The sequence below is a fragment of the Megascapheus bottae genome, chromosome 24 (assembly GCF_031878675.1).
Source record: "Megascapheus bottae isolate mThoBot1 chromosome 24, mThoBot2.hap1, whole genome shotgun sequence".
Taxonomy (NCBI): domain Eukaryota; kingdom Metazoa; phylum Chordata; class Mammalia; order Rodentia; family Geomyidae; genus Megascapheus; species Megascapheus bottae.
Genome location: NC_143532.1, coordinates 7,956,166 through 7,976,025, shown reverse-complemented (window position 1 = coordinate 7,976,025; position 19,860 = coordinate 7,956,166). Strand labels below are relative to the sequence as shown.

General features: G+C 48.5%; 1 protein-coding gene across 1 annotated transcript in view; it reads right to left on the bottom strand.

The window, feature by feature from the left end:
- Positions 1-443: 443 nt before the first annotated feature.
- Fa2h (fatty acid 2-hydroxylase) overlaps positions 444-19,860 on the bottom strand; it is a 42,515-nt gene continuing 23,098 nt past the window's right edge. Inside the window, exons 2-7 of the mRNA XM_090357316.1 lie at positions 13,174-13,266; positions 8,606-8,748; positions 8,004-8,110; positions 5,197-5,369; positions 3,139-3,391; positions 444-1,011 (exon numbers count right to left, since the gene is read on the bottom strand). Of these exons, the coding sequence (XP_090213442.1) occupies positions 932-1,011; positions 3,139-3,391; positions 5,197-5,369; positions 8,004-8,110; positions 8,606-8,748; positions 13,174-13,266 (849 nt within the window). The 3' untranslated portion in view covers positions 444-931. The remainder of the gene's footprint in view (positions 1,012-3,138; positions 3,392-5,196; positions 5,370-8,003; positions 8,111-8,605; positions 8,749-13,173; positions 13,267-19,860) is intronic.

The window sequence follows — 19,860 nt, the reverse complement described above, 5'->3', positions numbered from 1 at the left end:
AGTTCAGGCACTTCATGGAGGGCCCTTCAGGACGTCGGGAGGCACTGGCTGGGAGAGTCCTGAGTGTGGGTGGAGACCCACCTGTGGCCCTCTAGGTCAAGGCCAAACATGGTGGGGAACTGGGCTGGGCATCCCACTGATGGAGAGGCCTTTTCTTTTTTCTTTTTGTTGGTTGTGGATTTGAACTCTGGGCCTGGGTGTTGGCCCTGAGCTCTTCAGCTCAAGGCTACCACCCTACCCCTTGAGCCTGGAAAAGCCTTTTCAGCTTCCATTGGGGGGAGAATTACAAGAGCTGGGATCTCCACCGGCTTTGTGGGCTATGCCAGCTATCCTCAGGCTGTCTGTTGCAGGCAGGGAGGGCCAGCTATGTGAGAGTGCAAGTCTTGCTGCTGAGTAAAGCTGGCATCTGTGGTTGGCAGGGACCAGAGGGGCTGCCGTGGGGGCTGGCTGGTGAGAGGTATCATGCTGTCTCATCTGTGAGAGCTCTTCATTCCCTCTCTGGGAAGGACAGGAGGGAAAGGTGGGCAGCAGACTGCACATCCTTCTCCTCCGTGACCGCTGGTCCCGCCACCATTTGGGGCAGCTCCAGGTGCTAAGGCACGGGTGGGGTCTGTTTCCTTCATGCCCCTGGGGGCCATTAGCTGGGCCCTGAAGCAGTCCTGTAGCCTAAGGCTTGGGTAGGGATGCCAGTGTCCAGGCCTGGATGCTCTGGGCAGAAGCCAGTCCCTAGGGGTCACCTGGCCATAAGGCAATATGATTTCCCCCTAGTGGGCCAGAACAGCCGTCCTTAGTCCTCGCCTCCAAGTCCCAGGACTGGACAAAGTCAGGTCAGCCTTCTAGCTAGGCGTGGACAGAGGGTTGAAGGGGTGGCAGAGCAAAGAACGCAGGAGCCAGGGCTGGTCGGAAGGCAGGATGGAGGGGCTGGGAGCTGTCACTGCGTCTTCAGGTGCTGTTCCTCTGGCATGAGGGTATGGAAACAGTAATCCCACAACTTACTACTAATGCCAAATCCTAGGGAAAGCAAGACAAATGGGGGAGACGGTGAGGGGTGAGGAAGGAGCAGGGAGACATTTCCTTAGGAATCCACTCAGGCTAGGATTAGCAGGCAGGGAAGCTTTCCATATCTGTTGGCCTTTCAAGTCCAGCCAAGGCCAGGGTGCCTCGTGTCCCCAGAGCAGAGTGGGAATGACCTCCATCTCCTTCTCTGAGTTTCTGGGACAGCTGGGTCCTGCCTGTCTCCTCTTCTCTCACCTCCAACGTTGTTCTTGCCTCAGGGCTGAAGATTGTTCTACACACATCAATCATTGGGCTTCTTCTTATTTGGGTTTCAGAGACAGTGACATCACCAGTGACCCCTTCCTAGACATTTTTTTCTTTTTTCTTTTTCTCTTTTGGGAGATTGAGACTCGACCATGGTAGCTGATGCTTTGCTCATGGGCTCTTATCAATTACTCTAAGACAATTTTTATTTAAATATTTGCTGTCTGGCCACATGTGACTACTAAGTACTGGGAATATAGTTGGAACCATCGAGGAAATGAATTACTGAATTCATTTAATTCTTTTTTTTTTAATGCTGATACTGGGTCTTGAACTCAGGGACTCCTTGCTTGGCTTTTATTTTGCCCTCAAGTATGATATTCTACTACCTGAGCCACAGCTTCACTTCTGGCTTTTTGCTGGTTAACTGTAGATAAAAGTCTCATGGACTTTTGTTCCCAGGCTGGGCTTTAAACCATGATTTCAGATCTCAGTTTCCTGAGTAGCTAAGATTATAGGTATAAGCCACCAATCATGAATGATTTTTTAAAATGTTGATCATTTGTTGAAATGACAATAATTTGGTTGCACTTGGTTAAATAAATATACCATTAAGATTGCACTCATCTAATTATTCTTATTTTTAATATGTCCATGAGAACATTTCAAAGCACATGTATGGCCCTCATTAATATTTTGTTGGACAGCATTAGATCCTCTTTTCATTCAATTCATGTGGTCTTCAAATACCAATCTTTCTTTTTTTTTTTTTTTTGGCCAGTCCTGGGGATTGAACTCAGGGCCTGAGCACTGTCCTTGGGCTTTCTCAAGGCTAGCACCCTCCCACTTGAGCCATAACATCACTTCTGGCTTTTTTTCTTTTTTTAAATACATTTTTAGTTGTAATTAATAGAAGGGTTACCGTTATATTCACCAGATAGAAGGTGCATTACTTCACAAACATTGATACCCTTTCTCATGTTTTTGTCCCCATTTCCCTCCCCCACCCCTCCCCTCATCATGTTTTCCCCTCTTCCCTATCCTATTTCAAATAAACATATATACAATATGTCAGATAACAAGGTAAGATACTGTAACAATATGAGATAACCAAGGGAACTTCTGGCTTTTTCTGTGTATATGGTATCAAGGAATCAAACCCAGGTATGCATACATGCTAGGCAAGCACTCTACCACTAGGCCAAACTCCTGGCCCCAATCTTTCTTTCTTGTTTCCTTCCTCCCTTCCTTCTTTCTTTTCTTCCTTCCTTCTTTCTTTCTTTCTTTCTTTCTTTCTTTCTTTCTTTCTTTCTTTCTTTCTTTCTTTCTCTTCCTTTCTTTCTTTCTTTCTTTCTTTCTTTCTTTCTTTCTTTCTTTCTTTCTCTCTCTCTCTCTCTCTCTCTTTCTTTCTTTCTTTCTTTCTTTCTTTTTGAGGCTTGAACTCAGGGCCTGGGAAATGTCCCTAAGCTTTTGTGCTCAAGGCTAGCACTCTACCACATGGAGTCACTGCTTTACTTCCCCCTTTCTAGTAGTTAATTGGAGGAAAGAGTCCCACAGATTTTCCTGCCTGGGCTGGCTTTGAAACAGGATCCTCAGATCTCGGTCTCCTAAGGCACTAGGATTACAGGCATGAGTTACCAGTGCTTGGTAATGCTTTTCTTTTCTTTCTTTATGGCAATTTTCACTGCCTGAAATTGCCCATGCCATTTGATTTCCTTATCTGTCCCTTCATGGCCAGTAGCCTACACCTGCAGTTGTGGGCAAGCCCTCCCTTGTGCAGGCCCAGAATCCTGAATGGAGAGGAGCTCGTTGCAGTGGTCAAATTATTCCACACATAAAGTTAAGGATGCTGGCTGGGAGGGGCTGACTCAGCCTTACCTGACCTCTGGTGTTCAAAGTGATGCTTGACGTGGTAGGCCTTCATGCTGTACAGGTAGGAGCCCTTGTGTGGTGAGCCGAAGTGTAGGTAGTAATGGATCATGTCATAAATGACATAACCTAGGAGGCCCCCTGCAAACACGGTGCCCCCCACAGCCTCGGGCAGGATGAGCCGCAGGAGTACATAGAAGAAGGCAATCACCAGAGAGGCCGGCACAGGCGGGAAGACCAGGCGGGAGCCATCAAAGGGTGCCTGTGGATGGAGAGGCCTGGATATCAGAGGCAACCCTGGGCCCTAAAGCCTCTGGTCACAGCACACCAAGCCAGAGACGCCCCTGTGGAAGATGGAGGAGGGAAGCCATACACCACCGTGAAGGAAGAGCCATCTGCCATCTGTGGGGGGATGGAATGCCATTTGTAGCTTTGGGTATCCTGTTTCCCATTTCCAAGCCAGGATGGGACCTGGCAAACTGCCCAGAGCTTTCCTGAATTTGGGAAGGTGTTAGAGTCTAGACAGGAGCCCTGCCCCTAAGTTGCAGCCCCTTGCCAGAGGGCCTTTGTAGAGAATGAGAGGGGATCAAAAGGCAACCTGGGGTTAATGCAGTTTCTGTTTTCCTCACCCCAATTTCCTCACTGAGGCTTCTTGGTTTTAAGGAGATATTATCACAGTGAATTGGAGAAAGGGCCAAGCCTTTGGCTCTTGAATTTCCAAGGCTAGAGCCTAGACAGAGGTTAAGAGTTTAGATTCCTTGGTGAACATGCTGACAAGAGAAGGACCTTCTGGAGGAGGAGGGGTGGGGAGTGAAGAGAAAAGGTGGAAATGGAGGAGAAGGACCAGGAGGAGGAAGAAGAGGAAGAAGTAAAAGAGGGAAAAAAGCAAGCAACATCTGGTGTATTGCCCATGTCAACAGCAACAGGGCCAGAGAGACAGGAAACCCAGCTTGCACATCAAGGAAACCAGTGGCAGTGACTCATACTTATACTCCTGGCTAGAAAGGAAGCTGAGATCTGAGAATTAGGGTTTGAAGGAAAGGTGGGCTGCTGGAATGCTGACTCAGTCTGGAGACAGCAGAGAGAGGGCACCATCCCCACCAACTGGAGAACTCTCCTGGTCAATGAGAACTCCATATGGCTGAGCTCATCAGTCATTAGTTAGCAGTGCATTCCCAGGGCTGCAGATTTTACTGCTTTTATTCTCTCCACCTCTGAACTCCTATCTTAAAAATACCATACTAAGCTGGGCGCAGTGGCTCACGCCTATAATCCTAGCTACTCAGAAGGCTGAGATCTAAGGATCAGGTTCAAAGCCAGCCCTGGCACTAAAGACCATGAGACTGTTATCTCCAACTGATTACTAGAAAACAGGAAGTGGGGCTGTGGCAGACTTGAGCTGAAGAGCTCAGGGACAACGCCCAGGTCCAGAGTTCAAACCCCATGACTGACCAAAAAAAAAAAAAAAATCCTTTATCTGGATACTGGTGGGGCTCACGCTTGTAATCCTAGCTACTCAGAAAACTGAGATCTGAGGTTTGTAGTTCAAAGCCAGCCAGGCACTAAAGTCCATGAGACTCTCTATCCAATTAATCACCAGAAAACCAGAAGTGGCACTGTGGTTCAAGTGACAGAGCACTAGTCTGGCACTGGGCTGGCTTTGAACCAGAATCCTCAGATCTCAGTCTGCTCAGTAGCTAGGATTGCAGGCATGCGCCACTGGCACACAGCAGGTATTTTTTTTTTCTGTTCTCTGATGCCTAGAACAGTGCCTGGCACCTGGTGAGCATGTGCTGGAGAACTGAATGAATGAATGAGTTGCTGAGAGGATTAAAGATGTTGCAGAGTGCCCAGTGTTGATGATGCCCAGTGTATCTGTGTGCACACAGATACATACACTGTCTCAGCCTGGTTCAGATTCGGATGTCTATTCCAAGTCATCCCTCTGAGCACTACCAAACACTCTTGGTTTCCATTGTTCCTAGCTCAGAACCAGACATCCGGGAACCTCCACGGATCCTGGGAGTTACAAGTGTAAGGCCCTGGGGACGGGACCATGTCACCCACCTTGTGGTGCTGTCCATGCAAGACGAAGTGCAGCATGATGAGGTAATAACTGTGGCTGGGGGGCTTCATGTGGAACAGAAAGCGGTGGATGATGTACTCAAGGAAACTCCAGAGGAGTATCCCCAGGATGAAGAGGCCAGGGAACATGGACTTAGGGACCACAACCGAGTACTCTGCAGAAAATCCAAGTACAGAAATCTCAGCATCTGATGATGACCTGTCAGAAAGGCTGGGCAGTCGTGAGTCTCCTGGAGTCTAACCCTCTGAGGACCTGCTACAGCCCTTGCTGCTTCTCTCTACTTCATTTACCCCAGGGAGACATCAGACCTCATGCCTTCAATTCCACATCTCTCCCTAGCAACTGAATTGTATTGCGATTCCCAGCAGCCACTGCTTTGGCCACACCTGTACATTTAAAAAACAATAACTTTAAGCCAGATATTGGTGGCTTATGCTAGTAATCCTAGCTGCTTAGGAGGCTGAGATCTGAGGATAGTAGTTGGAAGCCAGCACAAGAAGGAAAGTCCTCAAGACTCTTTTTTTGTGGTTATTTGTGGGGCTTGCACTCAGGAGCTAGGCACTGTCCTTGAGCTTTTTCACTCTACCATTTTGAGCCACAGCTCTACTTAATTGGAGGTAAGAGTCTCTTGGAGACTTTTCTGCCTGGACTGACTTCAAACTGTGATTCTCAGATCTCAGCCTCCTGAGATTACAGGCATGCGCCACCAGTGCCTGGCTCCTGAGAGAGACTCTTACCTCCAATTAACTATAAGAAAATCAGAAAGGGAGCTGTGGCTCAAAGTAGTAGAGTTCTAGTCTTGATCAAAGACTGTTCCTAGGCCCTGAGTTCAAGCCCTACAACTGAAAAATAAATATAATATCAAAACAATAGCATTAGTTGGGTGTTAGTGGTTCATATTTGCAATTTTAGCTTGTCGGAGGCTGAGATCTGAAGACTGGGGTTCAAAGCCAGCCTAGGCAGGAAAGTTCATGAGATCATAACTCCAATTAACCAGAAAAAAAAATCTAGAAGTGGAGCTGTGGCTTATGTGATAGAACACTAGCCTTAAGCAAAAAAAGGTAAGGTACAGAGCCTAAGACCCAAGCTCATACCCCAGTACCCTCCCACACACACACACACACACACCACTACCACCACCACCAACAACCAACAATAGCTTTATCAAAATATAGTTTTTGTGCTGTGAAATTCACCCAGGCAAAGGGTATAATTCAGTGGTCTTTGGCATGTCTGGAATCTGCACATGGACAATGGACACTGCCCTCCAAGTTATCACTCTCCTGGTTTTCTTGATAGGGACGTATCTCCTTTATCTTGAAAGGTAGAGCTATCATATTAGCTGATGACATGGTGAGTGTACTTGTGAGATTATGTATCAGGAATAATCTCTGATTAAATAGCAGCAGTTCTGTGTATGTATGTGTCTTGGAACTTGAACTCAGGGACTGGGTACTATCCCTGAGCTTTTGTGCCCCGGGCTAGGTGCTCTACCACTTTGAGCCACAGTGCCATTTCTGGCACTTTAGCAGTTAACTGGAGATATGGAGTCTCATGGGCTTTCCTGCTCTGGCTGGCTTTTGAACTTCAATCCTCAGATCTCAGCCTCCTGAGTAGCTAGGATTATGGGTATGAGCCACTGCACCCAGTCCCCTAGGAATCTTGGGGAGGCGTTTCCCCTGGCTCATCCTTGCCCACAGCCCCACATATCCTTTGTTGCCACATAGCCATGGATACACAGGAGCATTTCTAGCCACAGACTGGCCTAGGCCCTTGCTGGATCTCCTTCAGCAATGGTTCAGCAATGGTTCTGGCTTGCTGCCCGCCCCTAACATGCTGAGGAGGAGGAGGGGAGTGTGGGACTGGAATTTGCAGAACCTTTCTGGCTTTTCAGAGCATGCCAAACATGCATCTAGGAATTTCAGCCTTGAACTGGTATCTCCCTTCAGTTTGCACTGCTTCTTGACACCCTGATTCTTCTGCACTTATCCTGAGGTATTCTTTGTCTAGCAACTGCACTGAGACTCTGTCAAGTATGCCCTCGTCTTGCATTGTGGGCTTTTCTTTGCTCTGCTTGTGGCTTGTGCCTTGCATGATCTGCCAGGGCTGAAGGAGGCGCGTGGCAACTTATGTCACCTACCACCATGGGTGACCTTCTGACCACAGGCTTCCTAGCCCTCCATACTGGGCCTTTATTACACCGACACATTTTAGCTGTCTGCAGATGCCTGAGGAGCCCTCAGATCACTGTCGCTGCATGTAGAACAGTCCCCTCCTATAGGTCAAGCTTCTGCCCGCCTCCTCACCCCAGCATCACCCTGTCTGCCCATCCAGCTGGAGCTGGTACTGAGTGGCATCTCTGGAGGAATCCAGCAGAGGGACTTGGGCCAAAGCTTCAGTGTCCCTTCCCCCCACCAGCCATCATCTCTGGCTGCTCTGCCACTGTTGGTGATTGTTAGGGGAGAGCTGGGTGGACAGTGGGCGATTCAGCTGGAAGGTCTCTGAGCAACAAGCTCTGTGCTGTGCCCAAGTTATTCAGTGTGGGCAGAAAAGGGTAACCTTGGCTCCTGGGGCACACACGGTAACTCTGTGCCCAGGAGTAGCTCTGTGCTGGGCTGGGATGGTATGATTTTCTACCATTTCCTTATCCTCCACCCCATCAATCGACAGATGTCAACAAATACTAAGAAGTATTTGTTGATAGGGTTTGGGGTTCAGGGCCAAGGAGAACACAGGTCTCCTGCCTCTAGGGCTCATGGGAACAAGTCAAGAAGAAACATGTTTTTACCTGTTGTCAATGATGTGAAGAGTCGGACGTTGCCCTGGGCGAGGGTTCGGTAGTAGGACCAGCTGAGATACAGCATCAGAGGCACCCAGATGATGGGGACACTGTACCTGCAGAGAATCATCAAAATGAGATACAAGTACTGTATATAGGGGTGTGGACAATGTCTAGCTTCCCTAGAGGTATGCATTTCAACCAGGGAGGGGACTAGGTGACAGGTATGCAGAAAGGACCCTGGCGTGGGGGGGAAAATGAGGGAAGCTGTAAATCTATCTGCTTTATTCTCCAAGATGTCACTGGCAGAAAAGAACTAGGTACCAACTCTGTGCAGCTGGATAAACATTGACTTCTTGTGGCAAATGAGCTAACTGCAGGCAAAATTGTTCCACAGGAATTAGGGCTGCGAGCCTCACATAGGAGTATAGAATAGATCAGGGACAGCATTCAAAGAGGTTTCTGACCATGTCACACACAGGAATAGATTATGCCTATGGCCTGTCCCATTTTTGCACACTGGGCATACTAGGGAGGGACCACGTTCTTGATATCCGACTGGCATGATCAGAGAGATGAAGAACCCCCTGTAGGTTCCATTTAGAGCTCACCAGACGGTTTTGGACAAGGCCTCAATGAAGTCTGAATGGAAGAGACGGATGGGCCTGGTCACTGGCTGGTGGACCCACTCTTCGTACTTCTCTCCCAAGTTGCCCACTTGCCACAGGAGAGGCTTCTGCCAGTCTACCAGGTCCTGCAAAACACAACAAGGACCATTAAAAAAAATCACTTGCAAGTCTGGGAGTGTTGCCTTGTGGTAGAGTGCTTGTCTAGCATGCATGAAGCCCTGAGTTCAATTCCTCAGCACTACAAAAACAGAAAAAGCCGGCTCTCTGGCTCAAGTGATAAGAGCGCTAGCCTTGAGAAAGTCCAAGGACAGTGCCCAGGCACTGAGGTCAAGCCCCAGGACTAGAAAATAAAACCACTAGCATATATTAGTTGTACACAGAGGCTTCATCATGTCCTGGTAAGTTTTGATGCATCTTGATTAGCCTCATTCCCCACAAAATGTAGCTCCTTCACAGCCCCACTTTCCTGCTGCATCCCTCCCGATCTCCTGTCTATTGTTCATTGTGAATGGGTAAATTGAAGCCAGGAACTTTCCAGGGTTATCCCATTTTTTGTTTTTGCCATTCCTGGGGCTTGAACTCAGGGCCTGGGCACTCTCCTTGAGCTTCTTTGCTCAAGTCTAGCACTCTACCACTTGAGCCACAGCACCATTTCTGGCTTTTCTGTATATGTGGTATTGAGGAATTAAATACAGGGCTTCACGCAAAGTAGGATCACTCTGCCACTAAGCCCCATTCCAGCCCCAGCCTTGATATTAATAGAACCACAGATATCCCTCAATGGTTGAGTTTTCATGGTCTTTGCTCTTTTAATCTGTATATCTTTGCAGACAATATACTATTGGTCTTTTCTTTTCTTCTTTCCTTCCCTTCTCCCTTCCTTTTTTCCTTCCTCCCTTCCCTTTTTCCTTCCTTTCCTTCTTTTTTCTCTTTCTTTCTTTCTTGTGCTCATGTGACTTGAACTTGGAGACTGGGTGCTGTCCCTGAGCTCTTTCATTCAAGTCTATCCCTCTACCATTTTGAGCTACAGCACTACTACTGGTTTTCTGGTGGTGATTGGAGATAAGAGTCTCATGATCTCTGCCTTTTGATTTATTCTATTTACATGTAATATTGGAATCAATTCACTTCTTGCTGTTTTCTGTCTCCTGTTCTTTCTTGCCTTGTTTTCATTTATAAATATTCTATGTTACCTCCTTTCTTTTTAAGCTGCATCTCCTGGAATTTCCTCCAAGTGTTACTTGGAGGATAATTTGCATCCGTCTTGTTGGGCAAGGATAAGGCTATGCCCAGAAACTGCTCTGGAAGGGGTACTCTTAGGGGCTAGAGAATTCTTTTGATAATTCATAGACCTGAACAACAGGCTGGGCCCCAGGAAGCAGATGTGAGTTAGGGGTCCAAGGCCCTTGTGCACCCCATGTCTCTCCCCTACCCAGCTCTGCTTCAGCACATAGGAAAGGGGGTGGCGTTTCTGGGCTATGCCAGGAATGTGGCTGGAAGCAGCACTCTGAAGAGGGAAAGGGCAGCCTGTTCCCTCCAAGGTGGGCGGAGGGGCCTGCAGCCGGGTGAGGGGGCCATCTCTGCTCTCCCACCCCCCAGATCCCCTTCCTCCTGGTACAGGGACCAGTATTGGAGGACATGTCCTGAGGGACAGCTCCAGGAGCAAGAGCTCAGGGCAAGGCTGTCTTCTGGGGCTGAGGACAGGGAGAGGGAGCAGCAGCTGGTACCAGCAGCTCCACCCACCACCTTGATCATGAGCTAAGGCAATTGTATATAGAAATGTCTGAGTCAAGCTGGAGCATGGCTATAGGGCATCTTTCTAAACCAGAGGAGGCGAGGATGGAAGAGGAGGAGGGTGGAGAGGAGGGTGGGCCAGAAGCTCTAAGAATCCTGGCTACATTTTCTAGTCAGGCCTCACGTCCACTATTCTTGAATGCCTTGATTTTGAGAAATGGGACTGTGATGAACTCATTTTACAGGTGAACACATTCAGGGTCAGATGTTTCAGCAACACTTGAACCTGGGCATCCAGCTTAAATCTCTCCTCTTTCTACCGAGGCGACCTCCAATTGGTGTAGTTAGGTTGTAAATTCCTCAGCATGGAGGCTGTTGGGGGATCAAGGATCAGTGGAAGCAGTAAGGGGAGAGATTGCTGTAGGCCTGAGCTGTACAGCTGGGACAAGTTCAAGTCTATAGAGGCAGCTCTGGGCCATGAAACTCTGCCCCCTTATCTTGTAGGACCTGCGAAGTTCCTTTAAGCACACTTAGAGATCCACCATGAATATAGAACTCAAGGGGTTAGTAGGAGGTCCCTTCTGGCTCAGGAGCAGTGTGCAAACCCACCGGTGCTGGGACCCTCCAACAACAAAGCTGCTGCTTTCTTGCTCTATTTCCACAGCTCTTCAAGATCTTCACCCCACAGATTAGCCCACACTCCCCCATGGGAGACAGATGCAGGACTGCCAATCCCTCCCTCCCCCCCAACTTCTGTTCCTGCCCAAGGAGCTGTGGACTCTTTTTTGGGCAAAGCTAAAAAGAACTGAGAAAAGCATCGTTCACCCTATTTGGGAAGCTTGGCTTTTGCTGACTTCTTCAGAGGGTTGGGGGTCAGGACCCCTGCCAGAGTCGTCTGTACCCTGTCTCCTTTCCCCTCCTTTTCTACCCAGGAACATGGAGGAGTGGGTTGGGGGGTGGAGTGTGTGTGTGTGTGTGTAAGAGAGAGCAGGAGAGGCTGGAAGATGAGTTAGGAGTCACCCAGCGGAGGGGTGCCTTTCTGCTAAGCTCTCATCTCTGTGCCCAGGGGTTGTGGGAGAGCCTCTTTCTCTCCCATGGATGGGTCCTCCCCTTGCCTGATCCAGTAATGGGTGGGGGATCAGTGTAGAACCACAGCTTAAGGGGAAATGGGAGGAGTCTCCCTAGAGCAGGCTAGTGATTGGGGTGGTAGGAAGGGTTGCTGTCCCTGGCCAGATCTGGCCCATGGCCTGCTTTTCCCTCCAATTCTGTTTTTTTCTTGCCATCCTATTCCCACAGTTGCCATGTGAATCCAGCCCTGCGCAGCTCTCTTAGTACTTATTTTCTAATATCTAAGCCCTAAGCCATGTCCATAGGTGCTCGCTCCAGGGTAGCCTCTGCAGCAGCTCTGCTTAATACCTTCCATCAGCCACCTCCAGCCCAGAGATGGGACACTCTGTGTCTCATTTCCTGGTTTTGTGCTCTCTCCCTAGCTTCTCCTCATCTCTTCCAAGGCAGGGCCCTAAGTCCACCAGTGTTGGTGTGTTTTGGGGGGCTGGGGTGGGAGTGGGTGGATCTACACACGCTGATTGGTTCTCCTATTCTGCCCATACAGAGCAAACCCAGATCCACTGCAATTGACAGCAAAGCCTGCTAATTTAAATCAAGATTCTGCCTGCCTTGGTGTCTGACCTGGGCTCCATCTGGGCCATGGACAGTTGTGGCTATGCTTCCAGCTATCCCAGGGCTGAAGGATTGGAAAGAAGGTTCCAGCAAACCAGCCAGCTGGGGCTCGGGCAAGTCTGTCTACTCACTGGCACTGATGGTCAGTGCCTTTTCACCCTGCTCCCCATCTCCTCTGGCCGCCTGTGTTCTCTGCTATGGCTTTCAGTATCTCCTCTGAGGAGTGTCCACCAGGCTGGGCACTTGAATGTGGACTCTGGTATTGATTGCAAAGGAGGGATCTCTCCCTGCGCACTTAAGGGGAGTGTCACCTAAGCCTGCTTTTCTGCAGGAGCCCCTGGTCAAGGCTGCTTTCCCATTTCCCATAGAGCAACCCTATTATACCTGGGAGGTCTCAGCAACTCTAGATCTTCTTCTCATAAATGGGTTTCTGCTTGATTTTTTTTGTCAGTCGTGGGACTTGAACTCTGGGCCTGGGCACTGTCCCTTAGCTCTTCAGCTCAAGGCAACTGCTCTACCCCTTGAGCCACAGCACCATTTCTGGTTTCCTGGTGATTAATTGGAAATAAGAGTTTCATGGACTTTTTAGTGCCTGGGCTGGCTTTGAACTATGATCCGCAGATCTCAGCCTCATGAGTAGCTAGGATTACAGGCGTGAGCCACCACACCCAGCGGTCTATTTGATTTTTACATCCCAAGACAAGTTTGTCCTGGGCTCCACAGACATCTTTGGCTTCATGCACACATGGAAGCTTCGTTCAGACATTTCCTGCTTGGCCTTTGCAGGCTCCCAGGCCTCAAACCACCAGGGACTCGTATGAGAGGTCCCAGGTCCCTGGACAAACATAGGCACTCTGTCATTGTCTCCTTTCCAGCTTTGGGGGTCCCAATAGGACAGTGCCTCCTCTCATGGCTGTTTGGGACTGGCTTCATGCAGTGATGTTGTGTGCTGTTCATCTCAGCTTCCCACTAGCAAGGCACTCCCACATCTATGCTTCAGTTTAGCACCCTCAGTCATACTTGAGCTGTGGACACCTGTGCCCCATCACTCCTAGGCACACACATCATGAAGACGACCTCTTTGCCTTCCCCACCCCAACCCTGGTCATCACCCCAAACCATCTGGTGCCAGCTACCTTGTCCCAATCCACCACTGTGAACTTGGGCTCAAGAGCAGAGTCTATCTTCTGTGTTCCGGCAACAGCCGTGGCCCCATTCTCCACAGAACCCTGAAAAGACACAAAGGGATGATCGGGAGTTACCTTCAGCAGATGGGGAATGAGAGCAGAGCCTGGAGCTGCCCCACAGCAAGATGGCCGGGAATGGGGAAGAGGGCTCTGGATGGAGCTGGGTGAGCTTTGGAAATCAAGGATACTGAGTACTTTTAAAAATGGAGACACACTGATGTCACTGTTGTTCTTTGTACTTTTCTTCTTCCTTAAAAAATGTTGGTTTTGCCAAGTGCAGTAGCTCATGCCTGTAATCCTAGCTGCTCAGGAGGCTGAGAGCCGACGATCTCGGTTCAAAGCCAGCCTGGGCACTAAAGACTGTGAGACTCTTAGGATCTCCAATTAACCTCTAGAAAATGGGAAGTAGCACTGTGGCTCAGGGGTAGGGAAGTAGCCTTGAGCTGAAGACCTCAGGGACAGCGCCTAGGTCCAGCGTTCAAGCCCCATGACTGTCCAAAAAAGAAAAAAAAGTTTTTCTAATTTGTAAAAATAAAAGATTCAGACCAGGAGTTTGGCCTAGTGGTAGAGTGCTTGCCTAGCATGCAGGAAGAGCTGGGTTCGATTCCTCAGTACGATATACATAGAAAAAAAAGTCAGAAGTGGTGCTGTGGCTCAGGTGGTAGAGCTCTACCCTTGAGAAAGTCCAAGGACAGTGCTCAGGCCCTGAGTTCAAGCCCCAGGACTGGCAAAAATAAATAAATAAATAAAGGATTCAGCTGTCACTGGCAGCTCACAGCTGTAATCCTAGTTTCTCAGTAGGTTGAGATCTGAGGATCTCTGTTCAAAGCTATCCTGGCTAGGAAAGGCTGTGAAACTTATTTCTAACTACTCATCTAAAAATTGGAAGTAGAGCTATGGCTCAAAGTGATAGAGTGCTGGCCTTGAGCAAAACAGCTCAGGGATGGTGCCCAGGCTGAGTTCAAGCCCCATGACAAAAAAAAAAAATAGATTCAGAAAGATCCAGGAGAGAAATCAAACTGAGAAATTCTGAGGAAAGGTGTTTAGCAGGAAAAGTGTTCCAGGAAAGGGGTTCCTGCCAATCCTAACAGATGGCAGGCCAAGTGAGTCACAGGCCCAAAGGGTGAGGCTCATTGTGCCACACCCAGTGACTCCTCATCCTCCACCCCCTGGATCCTGTGGGTCACAGGTTGGGATTTCTAGGTTCAGCTTCCCACAAGACAGAAAAGGAGGAGAACAAGGGGAAGACTGTCCTTACAGTTGCTCGGGGGCCAGTGAGCAGCCACACGTGGGGTGGAATTAGCCAAGGTGTAATCAAGGGATTCAAGGTTAAATGGAATGAACAAAGAGGTAAAGCCAGAAGGAAATGGAATGTACTGAAAAAATCACACAACCCCAGCTGGCTCTGGAGTTACGAGGGGTGAGGCCTGAGCAAGGAGACTGGCACATAAGCTCACAGAGGAAGGGCAAAGAGAGCATGTAGCGCTAGGGCCTTCCCTAGGCATCTCTGTGATGTAACCACCAGAGCTGCTGGCCCTTGGTAAGAGGTTGAGGAGGCTCGAGCAGCCATCACATTCTCTTGAGTGTATGTATGTGACTATGCTGGTCCTAGGGCTTGAACTCAGGGCCTGGGCACTGTCACTTAGCTTTTTTCATTCAAGGCTGACACTTTACCACCTGAACCATACTACCACCAACCCGGGTATAAAAGTCTTCAAGATTCCATCTTGGTGGAAGAAGCTAGGCTTGATGACACCCGCTTATCATTTCAGCGATGTCAGAAAACCCAGAAAAGGTGGATCACAGTCCAGATGAACTCCTGGGCAGGAAGCAGACTTTAATCTAAAAATAACTAGTATAAAAATAGACTGGATGGCTGGAAATGTGGCTTAGTGGTAGAGTGCTTGCCTACATGAAGCCCTGGGTTCAATTCCTCGGTACCACACAACTAGAAAAAGCCAGAAGTGGTGCTGTGGCTTAGGAGGTAGAGTGTTAGCCTTGAGCAAAAGAAGCCCAGGCCCTAAGTTCAAGCCCCAGGATTAGCAAATTAAAAAATAGAGTGGAGGCATGGGTAGAACACTTGCCTAGCAAGGATGAGGCCATGATTTCAAACGATACTACTGCCAAGAAGCTTAAAACAAACTCTCTTGGAGGGCAGGAAGAAGATTTTACATTATTAGCACATCAGACATAGAAACCCTGTAGTTAGCCCCAACACCAGAAGCTCAATAATCTTCTTTCTTCTGTTTTAGCATCTAGCCACTGACCCTTCCTCTTGCAGTTCTTTTCTCCTGACCATCCAAAATCCTTATCTTAGGGTGATCTGTTCCTTCTTTGCATTTCAACTCCATGAATTGCAACTCTGTCTTCTATCCCAAGAAGATGAGAGGATGGTCTTAGGAGATGCTAGCACATAAATTTGTTGGGGGGGGGGAAGGAGAGGGGCTGCGGGCAGCTGGGCATGATCCCTGAGCCTTTGTTGGTGGTGGTGGTGGTGGTTGTGGTAGTGGGGCTTGAACTCTGGGCCTGGGCGCTGTCCCTGAGCTCTTCAGCTTGAGGCTACTGCTCCAACATTTTGAGCCACAGCACCAGTTCTGGTTTTCTGGTGGTTAACTGGATATGAGTCTCATAGACTGTTGCTCACCCAGGATGGCTTTGAACCTAGATCCTCAGATCTCAGTCTCCTGAGTAGCTAGGATTACAGGCATGAGCCATGGGCGTGCAGCTCCCTGCACCTTTTAACTCAAGGCTGATGCTGTACCACTTGAGCCACAGTTCCACTTTTGGCTTTTGCAGTGGCTAATTGGAGATGTGAGTCTCACAAACTTTCCTGCCCAGGCTGGCTTTGAACTGTGATCCTCAGATCTCAACCTCCTGAAGCACTAGGCTTCATTTCTCATCCCATCCATCCCATGCCTCTTAGCACACAGCATACCTCTGTCCTCTATTCCTGACTCCATTCCTTGCACAGCCTCCCTTAGGCTTAGTTGGCCATCTCCAGTTTCTGGGAATGACTCTTGGATTTTCCCTGCGAGGGCTGTACAGCTCTCTTATCTTCACCTGAAAGACCTATAAATATCCAAGGTCAGCCAGGGCTCTAGCCTCCCATCTTCTTCCCCACTCTGACACGACCAACTCTCTTAAGCACACCATTTGATCTACATTTCTCTCCCAAGGCACATGTGCCAAGACCTAGGTAGAACTCAGCAGGACTTTTGGTCCCCCCGTATCAGCGCGCTCACTTTCAGCTTATAGGCTCCTGAAGCCTTTCCCTCTCCCGCCCCAATTGGATTACTGTTAGTGGTCTGGTGTGTCACCTGAGGTCTATGGGGTGGATCTGGACCCAGCCCTTTTTATTGGAGCAGCACGAAAGACATGGCCCAGACACAGTGCTAAGTGGGAGCTGGGGAATGAGGCTGTGGGGGAGTTTGCAGGGGTTGGGAGTCTTCTTTTGGAGGCTGGTGGTCTCAGAGAAGAGTCCCAATGGTGCCTTCCTCTTTCCCCATTTCTTCCCTCACACGAAGATCTATCCCATTGCTTTTATGCACTCACCACTGACACACACCTGAGCATCTCTGACATGCTAGAAAACTTTGTTATGTATATGCAGGTGCTAGGGCTTGAACTCAGAGCCTCATGCTCTCACTTGGGCTTTTTCCCCCCTCATGGCTGGTGTTCTACCACTGGAGCCACTCCTCCAGTCCAGCCTTTTGCTGGTTCATTGGAGAAAGACTTTTACAAACTTTTCTGCCCAGGCTGGCTTCAAATTGTATCCTCAGATCTTTAGAAGACACTTGAAGTCCTCCTTCTCTGACCCTGACCTTGCTGTCTTTCTAGTGTTACCTGGAAGTCCTGCTGTAAACTCCAACACAATACTAAAAGTGAACAATATCAACTCCTGTAGTCAGCTTACATTCAAAAATCTCTTGTATTTCCCAGTGCCGCTCCTAGCTACCTTTGCACCAGCCTCTTTCTCCTCTCTAGCCAAAAGGACAACTTCCGTTTTCCAAATATGTCTTACATATTTGGATTTTTTTAGTGCCTGGGCTGGCTTTGAACCACAATCCTCAGATCTCAGCCTTCTGAGTAGCTAAGATTACAGGCGTGAGCCACTGCACCCAGCTCATAGGTTGTTTTATGAATGCTTACTGTATCTTAGCCTTTTTCATCTTCCTAACCAGATTGCACAAAGGAAGGGCAGTATGGCTCCTATTGGTATTTGACAGATGAGGAAATCTAAGCATGGGACAGTCCCCCAGTGAGTGAGGGCCAGAGTAGACAACGGGACTCCAGAATATTCTCTTTCCCATCTCTTTATTTACTGACTTAGAAAAACAAATCAGGTAGGGTGAGGTGGCTCACACCTGTAATCCTAACTACTCAGGAAGCTGAGATCTGAGGATCAAGGTTCAAAGTCAGCCCAGTTACAAAAGAACCTGAGACTCTTATCTCCAATTAACCTCTAGAAAATGGGGAAGAAGAGCTCAGGGACAGCGTCCAGGCCCAGGGATAGGGCAATAGTCTTGGGCTGAAGCGCTCAAGGACAGCACCCAGGTGAGGTGCTAAGCCATAGGACCCCCCCACACACACACAAAAATCAGACCTTCCATGCATGAGTATAACATTCATAGGCCTATTGGTTTTTATAATTCCTTGACTTTGGTGTTTTCCATTGTTTGGGCATTTATCTTCATTGTCCAATAATGTTCTAGATTCCAGTATATCAAGGACTTATGGATTGCCATTTCAAGTGCCTAGTAGGCTGGGAAATACTAGATACTTTAACCACCTGCATAAATACTGGGTTCTTACGAAGCAGACAAAACCTGCCTTCCAACCTTGCGTAAGCAGGGATTATGATCATGGTAGATTAAACCATGGAGGGGAACCAGGGCTTTCTTTGTGAGAGGGTGGAATGCAACATCAAATGTGCATCCTGGAACATATATCCAGCTGTGGGCTGGCTGGAACAGGGCCCACACACAAGGATCAACTCTCCAGTAATCTAGACTACAAAAGCTCTTGGCAATTTTATCTGGCATTTTTCTTTCCTTCCCTCCCTTGCTTTCCTCTTTATCTTTTTTTTGTTTGGCTCTGGGACTTGAACTCAGAGCTTGGGCACTTTCTCTGAGCTTTATTCCTCAAGGCTGATGTTCTATCACTTGAGCTACAGCTCTACTTCCACCTTTTTGTGGCTAATTGGCTAAGAGGCTCCTAGACTTTTCTATCTGGGCTGGTTTCAAACTCTGATTCTCAGATCTCAGCCTCCTTAGTAGTTAATGATTGCAGGCATGAGCCTCCAGTGCTTGTCTTATGCTGACTTCTTTTCCCCCCAGTCCTGGGGCTTGAACTCAGGGCCTAGGCACTGTCCCTGAGCTTCTTTTGCTCAAGGCTAGCACTCTACCACTCTGGCTTTATTCTGTTTATGTGGTACTGAGGAATTGAACCTAGGGCTTCATGCATGCTAGGCAGGCACTCTACAACTAAGCCACATTCCCAGCCCTTTCATTTTCTTTTTGGTACTATTAGAGGTTGAACTCAGGGCCTCGTGCTTGCTATACAAGTGCTCTTCCAGGCGCTCAGCCCCTTTTTTACCTTTGGTATTAGTGCTTCTGTTTTTGCCCAGGGCTAGCCTCAGACTGTAATAATCAAATTTATGTCTCCTAAGTAGCTAGGATAATAGGCATAACCTACCACACCCAGCTTACTGATTGAAATGGGATCTCATTAGCTTTTTTACCTTGGCTAGTCTCCAACTGCTATACTTTTTTTGGGGGCCAGTCCTAGAGCTTGAACTCAGGGAAGCACTATCCTTGGACTTTCTCAAGCCTAGAGCTCTACCACTTGAGCCATAGCACCACTTCCAGCTTTTTCTATGTATGTGGTACTGAGGAATCAAACCCAGGGCTTCTTGCATGCTAGGCAAGCACTCTACCACTAGGCCAAACTCCCAACCCCTCCAATTGCTATAGTCTTGATCTTTTCCAAGTAGCTCAGATGATAGGCATGAGCTCCTGGTATCTGGCTACTTATTTTTTGGATGGAGCTTCAAAACAATTTTCTCAGCTAGTTGTGAGATGTGATGAAGGTCTCTCAGTCCGGCTGCAGGTCCCTGCCCTTCAGGCTGGTAGGTTGATTGGGGCATTCTTCAGCTCAAGGCTACTTCCCTACCCCTCAAGCCACAGTCCCACTTCCTTGATTGGGGCATTCTTTCCAGGTGTCCAGACCCTGATATTCATTTGCTTGGTAGCCTAGTTGGACTGAGCCCTGTGGGCCACAGGCAGATGTCATCCATGAATCAGAAGTGTGCACAGGTCATGCTGGAAAGTGAAGGACAACCCCAACTTTACAAGGCTTTCAATATTATATATGCGTGTGTACTGGGGCTCAAACTTAGGACTTGGGTGATATCCCTGAACTTTTTTTTTTTTTTTTTTTTTTTACCAGTCCTGGGCTTGGGCTCAGGGCCTGAGCACTGTCCCTGGATTTTCTCAAGGCTAGGGCTCTACCACTTGAGCCACAGCACCACTTCTGGCTTTTTGCTACATATGTGGTACCGAGGAATCGAACCCGGGCCTTCGTGCATGCTAGGCAAGCACTCTACCAGTAGGGCAAACTCCCAGCCCATCCCTGAAC